Source organism: Erigeron canadensis, chromosome 5 (assembly GCF_010389155.1).
Source record: "Erigeron canadensis isolate Cc75 chromosome 5, C_canadensis_v1, whole genome shotgun sequence".
In the NCBI taxonomy this organism is placed as follows: Eukaryota; Viridiplantae; Streptophyta; class Magnoliopsida; order Asterales; family Asteraceae; genus Erigeron; species Erigeron canadensis.
In genome coordinates this window covers 41154767-41172234 of record NC_057765.1, presented here as the reverse complement: position 1 = coordinate 41172234, position 17468 = coordinate 41154767, and the positions used below count along the sequence as shown (strand labels likewise).

Sequence of the window (17468 nt, the reverse complement as noted above, 5' to 3'; positions counted from 1 at the left end):
TATTAGGTTTAGGTAATTAAAGATATTGATGAAGTAGACAATGGGTTTGACATTGTATTTTTCCAAATATATCTACTCGATTTTTTTTAATTCAATAATCTATTATATATTAATTAAGTAAAGCTTTGCTAAATTAAATGATGATATCATCAAAAGTCAATTTGATGAAATCAAGAGTGACCAATAAATCATTAGGTCAGTTGTCTTTTAATATATATAAAGAAGATATTGTTTACATGATGAGCCCATGTTTTATATCAAAAAATAATATGTGAAGAATTTTTCCCTCATAAGTAGCCTCGTACTCTCAGGTCTCTCCCTAAGCCTTCGTCGACACCTCTTCGACAAGCTCTTCGACTAGGAAGACTTAGGGAGCAAATCGTCAATGGCCTCATCCTTCGAGCCGTTTCCATTCACCGAAGTGTGTAGACGAGGTGGAGCGGAGGAAAAAGCCAAAACACAACAAAAAAAAACATTATTTTTTTGAAATTCAAATGCAACGGTTACCTTATTTTTTAATCCTCCTTCTATATATACTATCTTTCACAATCCATTCAATACATCATTCATCAAACCATTTCTCAAACCATTCCATAAAACCATTCCATTTCAAAATGCCGAGACAATTGTTGACTGAATCGGAAAATCGTTGGTTGGCGATATATTGGATATGGAAGTGTGAAATGCCCAACCTAAGCGAAAGCAGTAGGTCCATGTGGACCGACATATGTGAAAGGTTCAATGCGAACACGACTGAAGGTCCAAGGACCAAATCTCAACTACTAGGTCATTTCAACATAAATCGCAAAGAATGTAAGCCGTTTGAGGTAATCTATACGAGGTTGAAGGCACAGGGGACCTTATCGGAGGAGATGGTTTATGTAACGGCGCTTCAAGAGTACCGACAGAATTATGATAGGGGCTTCAGATACGAGCGGTGTTTCCAGGAGTTTATGAATGTTCCCTTCTTTTATAATAATAATTAAATGTCTTTTCTTATTTTAATTAAGGTCGTTGTAATGTACGTTTAATTTAGTTTGTTTTCGTACTTTTTGTGTAAATATAAAATAAAATAAATAAAAGGTGTAGAAGAAGGGTTATAGGAAGTGATTGTGAAAGAGGTGGATGAAGAGAAAAAAAAACTGATGTTACTGTGTGGAAGAGGGGTGGATGAACCTAGCTTAGGGAGATGCCTCATATGTAGGTACTTATTTTCTCTTTCGTTGAAAACACAACCTCTACTATAGTTGAAGCAATTATATCCAAGAAAATATATGCTAGTACTTAGATAGCTGAATATGTCATTTACTAATTCGTAATTCGCACGTCAATTGGTTTTTCGCACAAGCTAGGTCCCTTTAATTTATTGTATGGCCCATGGGGTTTACAATATATGTAGATTTTTCCATCTAATTAAAGAAACAAACCATTGTTTGGACAATAAGCAATTGTATGAATGCCAAACACCTAATTTATAAAGTTGATCGACATCAGAATGGATCTAGTTGTATGTCACTATGTGTATATATACGTAACATATAGCACAAACGCTCTTTTAGGTCTTTTGAGGAGACGTAATTTTTTTAACAATGTCACAATGTTACATCATCGTTGCCTTAAATTTATGACTTTTCTAGCCAATTCCTTGAAGATTGAGTATTTGAGTGGTTTCTATTTAAAGTTATTAAATTGAAATAATGTTCATTCCTAAATGTTGGAGTAATAAGCTGGGTATTTGCTATTTAGACCCGACAGAGGTGTACGTATTGTTGGGTCGATCGTTTTGTAATAATCAAATTATCATTTGGGTGTTTCATTAAAATTTGTATTTTGTTATACAAAAATTCAGGGGTCAATTTTGATTTAAAAAAATAAAAGAAAAGTCATACCCATCTATATTAATATTTACAAATGTTGTCTATCGCGCGTATGCTCATAATTAAAACCCACGACTTATTAGTTGATGAATCGATCTATATATGTTTGGGTATAGTAATACATCAGCCAATGATATATGTTTAAAACTTGATATATATGGTCATTAAAAAATTTTAATACTCGTATATCATTTCATTCTTGTTACATATCAAATACATTCATCATCAATTTCGAAAATATGTTACATTTGAAATCAAAACAGAAAAACGGTATATTATTTCGAACGACATATATATACATATACATGCATGGTTCATATGTGTCACGCCTTCTCCTCCTGGCTTTGGCTTGTCGCTGGGTACCCAATTCCGTGGCGTGTATTTGGGAAAACCATAAACACCGTCGATGAAACAGCTCCAATCACCGGTGGCACCACCATCATCAACATCTTCTCATTCGTCTCAAACGATGGGTACAAACACTCCACCGTATTCTCATCCAACAAAGCCACAACCGCGAAAACCACCACCGTGAAAGTTGCATGCACTAAGTCTCCGATCCGAAGCTTGTAGTTGGAAACATCCACTACAACATATATTTCAAGTTATGTATAGAAACAGTGAATTTTGTCGCACTATTATCTTATATAAAGGAACATAAGTATAATTCAACATTTTATCTTTATTAATTGGTCCAACTTTTAAAACAAGAATTTTTACTAAGTCAATCCTATATATATAATTGCAAAGTGTGATACCTCGATTCCAAAACTTCTTAAAAATCAAAATCCTTCACCTTTAAATACGAAAACCTTACTGACATTATTAATGTTTCAACAATACAAAATTATCAGATGTCTCAATATTCATCGAGTAAAACGACTTTTGTATTTACAAATATGTAAAAAAGTATCAAGTAGTTCGTAATTAAAAAATGGAATCTGAATCAATTCATTCACCCGGCCTCTTTTAAATGGGTTAGCTCTTTATATTTTATTTACCCTAAAGATTCATATATAACATGTCATGACATTTTATTTTTTTTGAAATTAATTACTTGTCATGCCATATTTATATGTATGCAATACTTTGTCACACATGAAAAACGTACGCTCACAATGCAAGTTGAGCTAGCTAGCTAATTGTTTATTAATTAACTTGTTGTAGTAAGCGCGCCAAACCTGAAGATGATGTAGGAGATGGCCAAAAGCCTTTAGGGGTAGCGATTCCATAATGGATGGTTCCATCTTCATCTTCGTAGCTATCGGTGAAGGACGAAAAGATGCAAGAAAGGCCACACACGGTGATGAGGGCGGATGTGAGGTACCTGTTGACGGTTGTACAGTTGCCTCTATTGGTCAACACCGGGTTCAAGAATTGAAATGTGAAGACGGTGCCGGTTGGGAGGAGCTTTATTAGGTTTCCGACACCGGAAAATGTCTTGTTTCTAACGGTGGTCATCATGGTCGTCATTTTGTAAAAAGATTAATTGGTACATGTACTAATTATATGATGTATATATATATAGAACGGGTTATACATATATGCACGTATGCATCACAAAGAAAAAGACTTTGATTAGAAGTATATAGGATCATATGTATTGACTTCTACTCTTCAATTAACAAACGGTTCTTCTAAGATTAATGCAAGTCTTCCTTTATATGGATAAAAAATACATGTCATCTCATCTTACAATTGATAAAAATTAAAAAGCTACGATTGCTCTGTAATGTTTATATTAGAACGATTTTTATTGGGTCTCGGGCCACACTTCTCTAATTTAATACACGTCAATCTTAACTTACGATCAATATCCCCAAAATTTGTAACTTTTTAGCTATTATGTAGATCAAATCTAAATAATGACGATAAAAATCTTGTAAATCCACGTATGATATATATATGTCATACTTCAGCAACTCATGATAGTTGTGTGAGTATTTTCAAAATTACAGTTTTATAAGAGAATTTAAGTACTAATCATTTTGAAAATCCAATTTGTATCATACTCATAACCAATTAACCATATGTCAATCTAGTTTAACAAGATTTTACATTTTAATATTTAAATGATATACTGTACAATGGTTGATGGTTAAAAAACAAATTAGTACTAAAAGTCTATTGATTAGCTAAAATATAAATAACTAGAAGGTTAAAGAAAAACAGAATAAAAATATTACGCATGAAGAGATATTTGGGATCAACGCTACACAAATCACGAGGATAGATAAAGATGTGACACATCGGATTTCAAGTTGGATTAATGGAGAGCGGTTACAAGAGTCATATGCGACAAGAAGATTCCGCTAAAGCTGAAAGGTAAGCTTACAAAGTGACTGTTAGACCCGCTATGATGACGAAAGCACATGCTTCTTGGGTTGAGGTGGCCGAGATGAGGATGCTAAGGTGGATCTGCGAGAAAACCCTATTAGATAGGATTCTAACAGGAGATTTAGAACCGAACACAAAGTGGGAACCATATCATTAACAAGCTCAAGGAATGAAGCTTGAGACGGTTCGGCCATGTTAAGACAAGAGTCCAAACAACACCACTGAGGAGGGCATAATCGATTCACGTAGACGGCAAGAAGGGGTAAGCCTAAAATGAGGTGGGAGGACAGACTAGCGAATAACCTAAAAGAGTTTGGCTTGTCGGAGGACTTGACTTACGATAAGACTACTTGGAGAACTAAGATCAAAGTAGAGGAATAAGATAGGGTAGGATTTTGGGTGGATTAGATTGACACCTTTTCTTATATTGCCTTGCCTAAGGACGTTTTTGATGGTTTGGCCAGGAGAAGAAGCGGGACCAAACTAAGGTGACTCGTTGCTGCAGAAGGTTTTGACCTAAATGTTTTTTTGCTAAAATAAGAGGGAGGTCGATTGAGGTGAAATAACTCAATAACGAATGCTCCAAATGAGTATTTACTATGACGTGGTTTAAGAGTAGAAGACATCTGGAAAAAATATATCTTAAACTTTTGTTTTGTTTGACCTCTTGCTATGTTTAGATTTAACCAATGACGCTTAGAGTTGGTTTGGCCAACAAAAGAAGTAGATCTAAAGCGACTAACGAGATACGAGGTTACTCTAGTGTTTTTACCCAATAGAGTTTTGGATATGTTAAAAGGTACGTTATGTATATTTCTGTTACTCTAATATATTTTTAATGTAGTCAATGTTATATTCAAACAACTTACATTTTTATCTATAGTATCTTGTAAAACAAAACATTCTTTTTTTTCCCATTAAAATAACCAAATATGCCCTTCTCTTACATTTACTAATTCAAACATTTTCACCTAATTACCTATAACACTCTTAATGAAATAATTTACAATTAGATTCAAGGCCATCGATCTTTAAAATAACCACACAACCACTTTTAACATCAATTACTTTTACATTCATCACCGCCGCCGCACCACCATCACCGCTGCCGACATTACCGCCGCCATTAGTATACCGCCGTTGTATTGCGCGGCCATAAGTCTAGTTATTTTTACGTTTTCCTATGAAAACAAACTTTTTACCTTTGATTACCGGCAAAACTTTTTACATTTTACCCCTCTATTAGGTACTTTCTCTTTCTATCTATACGTATAGATTTTATATCTATCTGTTGTAATTATAGTTCCTTAATTAATTTTTATTTTAATTATAATTTTTAATTATTTTTACATGTAGTTGTTTTCCGGAATTCCAGAATGAATGTGTTTGTCTGATTTATTATTATTTTCTTGTGATCGGTAAAACCCTAGATATTATTATATATCATCCATGTAGGCTGATTAATTAGGATTATTTTTTTTGGTGGAATATATTGATATTTGATGCTGATGAGAGATGGGTGGATTGATTGATTTGAGATCAGAGAAGCTAATTAGGGTTAGGTTTTGAGTCGAACCCTCCATGGAGGATACTACTGATGAAGATTTTTTCGATAAATTGGTCGATGATGTCGATGTTGATGTACCGGAATCAAGTAATGTGGTAAACCATTCTATTGAGGCTAAACCTAATTTAGTTAAAGAATTGGGGAAAGTAGGTGTAGGTGGTGAAGAGAAAGAAGGTAATAAAGGTTCTAATACGGTAGATGATTTGATTGACGATAGAGTGGGGACCGGTAAGCTGTTAGTGTCGGGTGATGTGTTCGCGTTTGAAAATGTGAATCGAGAATCGACAGCAGGTTGGGAGCATGGGACTGCCAGTTGTTCGGGTGTTAAGGAGGTGCAGTGGAGTGCTTTTAATGCTGAGCCATTAGATAATAGTGGTAACGTTTTTGGATCAGACTCGGATTTTTTTACTGAATTTGATGGTAATTTGGTTGACCCAGCTGGGGAAGCGGATAACTTTGTTAACAGTGTAGTGAATTTGGTGAGTAATTCGTCGCATGGTGGGAGTGTAATAGATTATTCGCATCAGTTTCAAGAGGGTCAAGGTTATACGACATCTATGAGACAAGGTACGGATGGTCAAGATGTTGATAGTAGTCAGTATTGGGAGAATCCATACCCAGGATGGAACTCATGGAAGTATGATGCAAATACGGGACAATGGTATCATGACGATGGTTATAATGCAGCATCAAATGCGCAAATGGTGGATAATTCAATTTGTGCATCTGATTGGGCTGTTTCCAATGTGAATACAGAGGTTACTTATTCACAGCAAACTGGTCCATCTTTTGTAGGAGAAAAATTAACAAATGAAGGTTTAATGAGTTGGAATCCAAACTCACAAATGAGTCACACTAACAACAGTTCATCAAACTGGTGTCAAATATCACAAGGAAATAGTAACGTATATCCTCCACATTTTTATTTTGATCCTAAATATCCCGGTTGGTATTATGACCTGAATATCCAAGAATGGCGTTCTTTGGATACATATAATTCTCAACTAACCCATCACAATAGTCTTACAGCAAGTAATAGTTATTATGGAAATGAACAGTTGGATAAGTGGTCTGGATCAGACTATAACTGGAATGGGATTAGTAAACAAGGTTGCCAACCTGATACACTTAAACAACTGCAATCTTATAGCACTAATTTTCACGGTGATAATAATATTAATCAAGAGCAGTCTTATGATTATGCGGGAACGGTTGCTTATCAATCTAGTCAGGTTCGTACTATGAGAAGATCATCTGTTGGCCAACCAGCTCATGCATTGGTTACATTCGGGTTTGGTGGGAAGCTAATTGTCATGACGGAAACAAGTGCTCTCATAAAGCCATCCTATGGAGGCCAGGTGAGTATGTGAATCTCTATTCCATCAGTCATATATCTATATTTATACTCTCTTTCTTTCTTTCTTTCTTTCTTTCTTTTCTTTTTTTTTTTCCATTTCTACTTCTTATCTCTACCTGTGTTTATGTTGGACCCTCACCATTTATGGTCAATTTTTAACATGTTAGTTTTAGTATTTCCATTGGAGGTGGCAATATTAACCCTTTACATAAAAATTGGTTGATTGAGATGAGTGAGGTTAGATGGGTTTAAAGCTTGTTGAAGGCTTATAAACAAACTACATCTTGTTTTAATAATATATTCTTATTTATTGAATACATTAATCATTTTTACATTTCAAGAGAATGATCGGAAAGTTGTTTTTTTGACATTAAAATCACCAATTTCAACTTGTCAACCAACTTTTTCAGTTTTGCAACCTCTTCACAGTTAATGAGTTCTATTTTACGAAGTAAGATTACCCATTACGACGTGTCAACCGGCTACTATATTATTTCCTAGCTCTAAATACAGGAAGTTACTAGAGAAAGGCGGAATGATTGATTTTATACAAATGCTAGAATTTAATGGCTAACTGTTGAAATTAGATTGATTTTGTATTTTAATTCTCGTTATTAGTTTTTCTGTAAAAAGGAACGTGCTTCCTGTTAATTTACCTAAATTGTTTCCCATGTTATTATTGACAAATGTTCGTTTTCTTATTGAAGGATTCTAGCTCTGGGTTGATATCCATTTTTAATCTGGCGGAAATTGTCACCGGAGTTGGTGATGCGTCAAGCAGCAGGACAGGTTTACATAATTACTTTCATACTCTTTGCCACCAGTCGTTTCCAGGATCACTGGCTAATGGAAATGTTGGTAAAGAGTTGAATAAATGGCTTGATGAGAGGATCACACACCCTACTGACACTGACTACAAGCAAGACCAAGTTTTAAGGCTGCTCCTTTCTTTGCTCAAAATAGCTTTACAGCACTATGGGAAATTGCGTTCTCCTTTTGGCACTGACACCACATCAAAGGTAAAAATAGGCCTGTTGATTTTTTATGCTTTTACGGCTAATTTATTCAATTCAAATGCTTTAAGAAATTCATATATCTTAGTTCTTACCCAACACTTCTACGCTTATTCCCACCAGTTAGGGTGGCAAACTTATGGAAATGTTTTCATCACAACAGGTGAGACTCTTCCATATTTGTATCCTGATAATTTTATTGTTTGTTTTAAGTTTGGTACCTGAATACTGGGACAAAAGTTTTATCACCCTTAAATTGATTAAACTTACCAGCAACCCTTTCCCATTTTATAGTGTTTCTGGAATACTATGAAGATTATGCGACTGTTTTCATTATATTGTGTTTTTAATTTATATTGTCTGTCCCATTTTTATAATTCTCATCTATCATTGTGTAGCAATATTGACTTTGTTACTGTGAACATTAAGAAGACGTCGGTCCATCAATTATTTAAAGTTTTGTCTTAAATCTATTTTGATAGGAATGACTTTCATGATGCTCCTCATGTTCTCGGCTGATACTGTAAATGTAAATTTTGGTCTTTTGGTACATGTTCCAGGAAAATGACGCACCTGATGTAGCTGTTGCTAAACTTTTTGCATCTGCAAAGAGGAACAGTGCAGCGTATGGTGATTATGGTGGTTTTGCCAACTGCTTGCAGTACTTACCTTCAGAAAGACAAATTAGGGTATTTATCTTTTTGATCATTTCCCACAAAGATACCATCTTTTCGTTTCTCTGCAGCCTGAATTACTTTGTCTTGCTTAGAATTAGCAATTTCGACTTATTAATCTATAAATGGGTCGGGCTATGTTTTATCTCAAAATGGTCAAACGAGAATCTACTTTAGCTAAAAAGAAACTGGGCCAAAGGTGCCAAACAAGTCAAATCTTGCTTAAATGTATTTTAAGTGCGCATACAACCAGCCAAATCATCTTATTAGTAACTTAGGTTATTTTTGGAAAAAAGGTGTATAAGGATAGGAGTGTAGGACCAAATCCCGTTCATTTAAACCCTACTAAAAACTGTCCATTTTGATCCCTAACCATCCCAGCCATTTAGCCACTCCTATCTCTTTCTCCATGAAATTGCTTTATCTTTTATCTCTGATGTATATGACTTAGGAAACAGCTGCCGAGGTCCAAACTCTGCTGGTTTCTGGTAGAAAGATGGAAGCCCTTCATTGTGCACAAGAGGGTCAAATTTGGGGGATTGCCCTTGTTCTTGCAGCACAACTTGGTGATCAGGTTACTTTTTCTTACAGGAATATTACATTGATGGATGTTATTTGTTGTTAACAATTGATTGCATGGGCTTGGGATTTTTGTTGCAGTTCTATGCGGATACTGTTAGTAAGATGGCTCGTTGCCAGCTTGTAGCAGGTTCACCTTTGCGGACATTATGCTTACTTATTGCTGGTCAGCCTGCGGATGTGTTTCTAACTGACTCTGTAGCAAATGATGCCACTGCTGCTGCTGTAAATATGTTTCAGCAGCCTGCACAGGTAAGGTGGCCATATATTATTCCTAACTAGTCAAATTAGTAGAAAAAAGGGTGGGCTAAAAAGGAAACGGGTCTAGAGGTCAATTTTGTTACCGGTGTTCACATTTCACAATCTACTAAACTGCTGAAAATTGGGCCATTATGTAAATAGCGTCTGTAATCTTATCATATCTAATATATAGGTTAATTGATAGATGTTAACAATTAATCAAATAGAAGAATTGACGGGTCAACCCTAACCAATTGATCCAGCCTAAAATCTACCATATTCTACTCAAACCCACCTTGCCCATTACCCAATCCGCCCATATCCCCATTTTTCAACATACACATGTTTTCTTCTGAATGTTAAGATATCTTCGTGGCTGATATGTGGATGCCTTGATCAAATGCTCGCTGGCTTCTTTGCTGTAGGCTCAGCTTGGTGCCAATGCTATGCTCGATGACTGGGAAGAGAATCTAGCTATTATTACTGCTAACAGGACCAGGGATGATGAACTAGTGCTTATTCATCTCGGAGACTGTTTATGGAAGGAAACAAGTAATGTAAGTGCTGTACATGAGCATAGAATCATATATATAGTAATTAAGATACTAATTTTCTGATACGAACCCATCCCATAATAGGCTTGCATCAAGCCATAGCTAGGTGTATAAGTCACTTCCAAAAGCTAGCTCAAAGGAGGAGGGACACCTAGACTTGTAACCCACCAACCGATCCCATACTTAGCCGATGTGGGATCATAACATTTTCATGTCAAAAAGCTCTGTTTATTCTTTCATGTTTGTGATATTTTGACAAATGATTCAGATTCTTGCGGCACACATTTGCTACTTGGTTGCAGAAGCAAACTTTGAGCCATATTCAGATAGTGCTAGACTGTGTCTCATTGGTGCAGACCACATGAAATATCCCCGCACATATGCCTCACCAGAAGCCATTCAGGTATTTTACTATATGCAGTTACTATTCTGAGTAATAGATTAAAAATTGGGTAGTTCTACATGCTGAGTGAAAGGTCAAAACAGGTCATATCTGGACAAAATTGGCAGTTGATGAATAATCGAATATGTTTAATGAAACTATATGATTACGAGGATGTCTGGATCTTGGAACTGATCATTCTGAGAACCAGTTTTAATGCTTCCATAACTGATTTTGTTTCTAATTATTTATGAGTCGCATAATCAGTTTCACACTAGCTGCAAGTCCTGCAATAAAGCTGATTTTAATATAAGTACTCATATAATCATTTCTTTACCATAATTTCAGAAACTTCTTCTCTAGCTTCATAAAAACATTTTTCAGAAAAAAAGAAATTTATGAAGTTTTCGTTTATAGTCATTGACCCTTTGTATCTATCGACTGCTTAAGTGATTAGAAATTTCCTAACACTAGATACATCTTTTTATTACAACATCAAACAACATAAGTACACCCATTTACAATGTCCTACACCCATTTTGCTGAAGGCTAAATGGAAAATACAGCGTATTGCATTTAATATCTTGTTATCATTTTCAATGCATGTCCAGTTGTCCAAACACTCCTAAAATAATAATTTAATATTCTTTTAATAAAGCGATGAGAAGATTGTAGGCATATGAATACACTATGGACAACTTTCCAACGCTTTTTGCCATATTTGACTCATCTTATTTTAGCAAACTTGTACATTTATGTATAAGTATAACCTAAAATCGGCGTTTGTAAATGGGTCAATTTCCATCTCTATATTTCCCCTTCATAACGTGTGATAGTTACATTAATTATAATTTATGTAAAATAGTTTGTTTAAAGCTTGAAATAACTATATCATGAATATGGCAGAGGACAGAGGTGTATGAATATTCAAAACTTCTGGGGAACTCTCAGTTTACATTGCTACCATTCCAACCTTATAAGCTTATATATGCCAGTATGTTGGCTGAAGTAGGAAAACTATCTGACTCATTGAAGTACGCCTACAGATATATCTACTCTTTTTTTTGTAGTATTGTTTCTACACGTGCTTCCCCTTTTAAGTGCTTTTTTTTTATATTTTATTTAGGTATTGTCAATTGATATTAAGATCGTTGAAAACTGGTCGCTCCCCTGAAGTAGAAACATGGAGACATCTGGTTACATCCTTAGAGGATAGGATAAAAACTCACCAACAGGTAAAGCATTCATTTTGTAGCTACTTACGTGTCATTCTTATTCAACAAAGCTGACAAAATGGGCGGTCACCCGAGTTGGATTATGAGTTGAAACGAGTTTGGGTTAAAGTATGCACTTTCTTGGTCAGGGTCAGTTCATTGGGTTGAACCAAACACTTTTTGTCCAACTTTTCTTCTAAATAATTGTGTTGAATATAAGTACCAAAGTTATATTATTATAATATTAAACAATTTCTCAAGAGAATTACTATATGTTCCTACAATTCATGCCTACAAATGCTTCTACTCAATGATATGTTTGCACCTGTCATTCAAAAATATCTAAAAAAGGCCCACTTCAATATGTAAGCATCTCATTGAGTAGCAAATTTTGTAGGCATGAATTGTAGGAACACATAGCATTTCTCTTTTTTTTTTTAGTAGAATGATTTATGAGGTGTTATGAAACTATATCTATATTTGAGCCCTCTTTATACCTGTTTCCTTGAATTTGTTTCTTTTTTTCTCATCAACCCACTAGAGATAAGACATAATCTGAATTGACCTATTCACAAGTAAATAGCTTAAATTGCCACATCTCTCTCTCTCTCTCTCTCTCTCACACACACACACACACAGAGTCACACACACACACACACACATAATCTAAAAGCAAAACTTCTTTGTGAGTGTTTTTCAGGGTGGTTTTTCTACAAATTTAGCTCCTAAGCTAGTTGGAAAAATTCTCAACCTTTTTGACACTAACCGGAACCTTTTTGACACTAATCGGAATAATAGACCACCACTCGCCCCATCAAATTCTGCTTCTGTTGCACAAAATGACCATTATCATCAAACCACACCTCCCCGGGTATCTACTAGTCAGTCAACAATGGCAATGTCTTCATTGGTTCCATCTGCATCTATGGAGCCCATCAGCCAGAAGTCTGCAGAGGGAAACAGTAGAAGAATCATGCATAACAGAAGCGTTTCCGAGCCTGATTTTGGTCGATCTCCTAGGCAGGTTGTTACAATTTTGTTTTAAACTTCTTTTATTTCTGCAAGTACTTTTTCAATGTACTCTTTGTTGGTTAAATTAAGGGGAATGAGTTATGGTACAAAGAGATGAATTTCTTATACGAGTAATATTTTATGTGGAAAACTTTATGTAGAATCAGGTGGATTCTACAAAGGAGAACCCTCCAGATTCACAAAGTAAAGTATCTACTTCACGTTTTAGACGTTTTGGTTTTGGCTCACAGCTCTTCCAAAAGACAGTTGGTCTAGTTCTAAAACCTCGCCAGGACAAACAGGTATCAGTTTGTCTATCAATCAATTTGCCGTATCATTGCAGCTAGTTCTAACTTGATATTTTGAACCCTAAATACTGTGCTCAAAAGCACCTATAGGCTAATTGGACTTGTTTTTTTAAGATTCACTACAGATACTTACATAAAAAGTGGGACTTGGTTTTAGGTTGCCCCCCTTCAGTTTTAAAAAAATACGTTTTATTTTTGCAGGCAAAATTGGGGGAGACAAATAAATTTTATTATGATGATAAACTTAAAAGATGGGTAGAGGAAGGTGTTGATCCACAAGCAGAGGAGGCATCACTTCCTCCACCACCCACAATGGCAACTTTTCAGAATGGAACACCGGATCATGGATCAAAAGGTGATGCAAAGAGTGAAGGGACTCTTAACAATGGAGTTGCAGAATTTTCAAGCTCGAAAAGTTCAGGAATTCCACCAATTCCAGCCACCTCAAACCAATTCTCAGCGCGCGGAAGGATGGGGGTTCGTGCAAGGTGACTGATTCTATTTTTTCCTTTCCTAGAACTACATCAGGAATTATATGTCGATTACTCGATTAGACTGCGTTGAAAACTCATTTAGAAGCACACTTTTATTTCAGTGATACGATTAGATGTGGCAAAATAATTAGAAACATTTTTGTCAAAGTTCGTATCCTGTCAAAAGTGATTGTTTAGATTATACTATTCCAGTGGTTCTATACTCTTTTTTATTTCAAATAAAATGATTTAAGAAGTTATATGCCTTTAAATTTCACTGATCTTTTCCTTTTAGATACTTCATTTTATTCATTCAACTCGTTAAACGACAAGGCATGACCTAAATCAACCATTTATAAGTAACTAGGCTTGCCATTTCTAGATATGATTAATGTATGTGTATGCTCTTTGCAGGTATGTTGATACTTTCAACCAAGGTGGGGGGAACCCAACCAAGTTGTTCCAGTCGGCATCTGCAACTTCCGTCAAACCAATCGCAAAATCAAATCCAAAATTCTTCGTTCCAATGGCCGTAACCTCGGCTGAACAACCGGCTGACACTCTCAGAGAAAACATACAACAACAAACTACAACTGCTGATGATAATTATTCACCAACTTCGGTGCATAACCCGTTCCAACCTCCTTCATATCAATCTTCCATGCAAAGATTTGCAAGCATGAATGATATCTCAAAAGGGGGAGTACCATCCTTCACGAGTGCATCCAGCTCACCTCACTCAAGAAGAACAGCATCATGGGGTGGAAGTACTGATGAATGTTTTTCTGTTTCTAGTAGCGGAATGAAACCAAGAGGAGGGACGTTAGGTATGCCTCAAAATTCGTTCATCCCAAGTGAACCAGCGGTTGATCAAACGACCAATGGTGATGGTTTTTGCGACGATCTTCATGAGGTTGAATTCTAACAACTAAATGGTAAATCCAATTGGTGTGTAATTGTGGTAAAAAGAAGTGTGGTTATTTGTAGAAAGGATGGTTGAGGGTTACAATTGTACAGTTTCATTTTTTTGTTTATTGACGCAGTTTGCCTCCCTTGAATATGTTGATGATAAGTTGATTTTGGGAGGTTGAGATGTATATGGTGTACTGAATGTACAAATAATGTGATAGATTTTGATCTCATACTTAATACATGCAAATGATAGCTCTTATTTGTTGAAGTTGGGTGTGTTTTTGTTCAATGTGTAGTGTAATGTTGTGAAGCTCCTTTTTGGTACTTTTGAGTTTTGACAGAGATTATGATAGAAATTGGAAATGACCCAACATTGGGACCAAGTTTGTATAAATATACATGTAGATGTGTATATATACTAAAAAGAACCGACTCAAATCCAAAAACAATAAATTCATAACTGTCAATCTGAGCCATGTATATGCGAAAGCTTAGATGCTGATGATGGTTTACAAAGTAAAAATATGGTGTTTGGTGGATGAAAAATCATGTGTTCCTAGTCTTCTTCCATTGTTCTTTTTCTTTTTCCTTAGATATGCTAGATTTTATTGATGATAATGATGATAATCTAAGATTTAGAATTTTTATTTTACTTTTGATGCTTGGTGATGAATATAAAAATGGAGCATTTACATCATGTTTGGAGGCTTGTATCAAAATCTGGTGGGCAAGTTGTACTTGATGCATTGAGTGTAGTAATATAATGTAGTATTCAACTTTGGTAAGTACATGGTAGATTATAAAATTAGAAAAGTAATAGAACCCACATGAAAGACCACATAAAAGTTGGTTTCCCTTTTTTAGGAGAATAATATATGCTGACATGTTTTTGGCCTTTTAGCTGCTCTGTCAAATCAATTTCGTTTACATGTGAAGCATGATACAGAAAGCACATTTTTACTTACAGGCTTCATATTTCTTTTTTTTTTCTTAGAACCGCCAACATAAATCTAGCGAGTTGCTAGTGTCTTACAATACAAAAGTAAACACCAAAAAACAGATAAATATTACAACCCCAAAGATACAACGGAAGAGATTGAATGTAGTCTTACAATACAAAAGTAAACACCATACACGAGAGTTATGGTGAATTGCCCAAATGCCTAACCCACCACCATTTGGATAGTAGAGATTGATTGGAATCCATGAGGGACCCAATGCCTAACCCACCATACTCTTTAGGTGCAATCACCTTATCCCAAACCACCCAATTAATGAGTTTACTTTCTGAGTTCCCTCCCCATAAAAAAACTTCTAAGTTTTTATAGAGTGTCAATTACCTTGGCCGGTACACGATACAACGAGAAGTAATAAGAGGGAAGAGCAATTAATACTGAAGTAATGAGCGATATTTGACCCCCATAGGATAAAGTCTTGGCTTTCCAAAGTGAAAGTCTACATGTGAAAACGTCAACCACTAGTTTCCAATTCTTAACAAGGTTCATATAATTAGCTCCAACTTTTAAACCTAAATACTTGAATGGAAAAGAGTCATGTCTGCACCTTAGGATGTTTGCAAGTATAGCGCGCCAACTCATGTATATCACCACCGACTCCAAAGAGACTACTGTTAGAAAATTTTATTTTAGTCCAGAGGCTATATAGAACACCAATAAAATTTATTAACATGTATTCATCGACTCCAAAGAGACTACTGTTAGAAAATTTTCTTTTTAGTCCAAAGGTTACATAAAACACCAATAAAATTTATTATTAAATTGTATTTTTAGAGAAATTTATTTTTAGTCCAGAGGCTTCATATTTTAACATATGTATTATTATTAATATCAATAATATCATTAGATATGACTAACACTATGATATGTATATTTGTACATTTTGCTATTAAGTTACTATCAATAATATCATTAGATATGACCAGCACTATTAAATATGTATATATATATATATGTGTACATTTTGCTATTAAGTTACTATCTGATAGATCAAATGTATATGATGTAATATGTTTTAATATTATTTTTCATTAAAAATTATAATCCATAGATTGTATAGATATTAAAACTAATATCATCATATTTCAATATATTTATCCATAACTACTTATTATGTTAATGTAAAAACTTAATATTCATATCTATGATAACAACAAGAAATAAAACCCCAAAGATTAAAACATAAATAAAAAGACATTTATAATAACGACTTCAAAGTAGGAAAAGAATAATTATATATATATATATATATATATATATATATATATATATATATATATTACTTGGATAAGAATTATTATGGTTTTTAATCTTGATAATATATTATATATTATAGTTAAAATTAATAATGTCATCAATTTTTTATATTGATAATTTAAAAACTATGATTGGTTAACTATAATTGGTTAATAAGTGGTTAATTCAGTTATTTTTTAATATATATTGTAACACCCCAAATATTTTAAGGTAAAAGAAATTAACCACTTTTTATAGTTTTGACATTAAATTAATTTCTTAGTATTTTATTTTTGGATATGGGGTTAATTTAGTTGGAACTTTAACGGATAGCGGGTAAAATACCCACCAATTTGAGAAGTGGGTCGTGGCACCCATAGGAAGTGCCAGACATTTCTTTTGAGTGTGAATCATACTTCCACTCTAAATTTCTTCTTCCCTTCATGCATTCCTTCTCTAATTCTTTCAAAATCAAAGAATAACTCATCCAAGAGCAAAGTCTTTAATCATCACCATCAAGTAATCTTTATTCAAGAATTCAAAAGCTAGGGTTTGTAGGTTGGTGGTGGTGGCCGAAATTTGAAGGAAAAAGAGGAAGAAATTGTGGCTTGAAAACCCTAATCTATTATCTTCTATTGTTGAGGTATTGATTTCTCCTAAATTTAGTTTCCTCTTTCTTTTGAAATTAGGGTTCATGGATGAACCAAATTGGGGGTTT

General features: G+C 34.6%; 2 protein-coding genes across 2 annotated transcripts; one reads left to right on the top strand and one right to left on the bottom strand.

The window, feature by feature from the left end:
- Window positions 1-2033: 2033 nt before the first annotated feature.
- On the bottom strand, window positions 2034-3386 carry LOC122600824 (protein DMP2). The gene is made up of 2 exons (XM_043773595.1): window positions 3059-3386; window positions 2034-2463 (listed from the first exon to the last, which is right to left on the bottom strand). Exons 1-2 carry the CDS (start codon window positions 3348-3350, stop codon window positions 2201-2203), a joined length of 555 nt encoding a protein of 184 aa, XP_043629530.1. The 5' UTR covers window positions 3351-3386; the 3' UTR covers window positions 2034-2200.
- Window positions 3387-5706: 2320 nt separating this feature from the next.
- LOC122600823 (protein transport protein SEC16B homolog) lies at window positions 5707-14766 on the top strand. The gene is made up of 13 exons (XM_043773594.1): window positions 5707-7139; window positions 7846-8157; window positions 8712-8840; window positions 9277-9399; window positions 9486-9656; window positions 10070-10201; window positions 10467-10601; window positions 11487-11614; window positions 11707-11815; window positions 12495-12818; window positions 12967-13107; window positions 13315-13601; window positions 14001-14766. The coding sequence occupies exons 1-13, from the start codon at window positions 5796-5798 to the stop codon at window positions 14509-14511; spliced, it is 3846 nt and encodes a 1281-aa protein (XP_043629529.1). The 5' UTR covers window positions 5707-5795; the 3' UTR covers window positions 14512-14766.
- Window positions 14767-17468: the final 2702 nt, after the last annotated feature.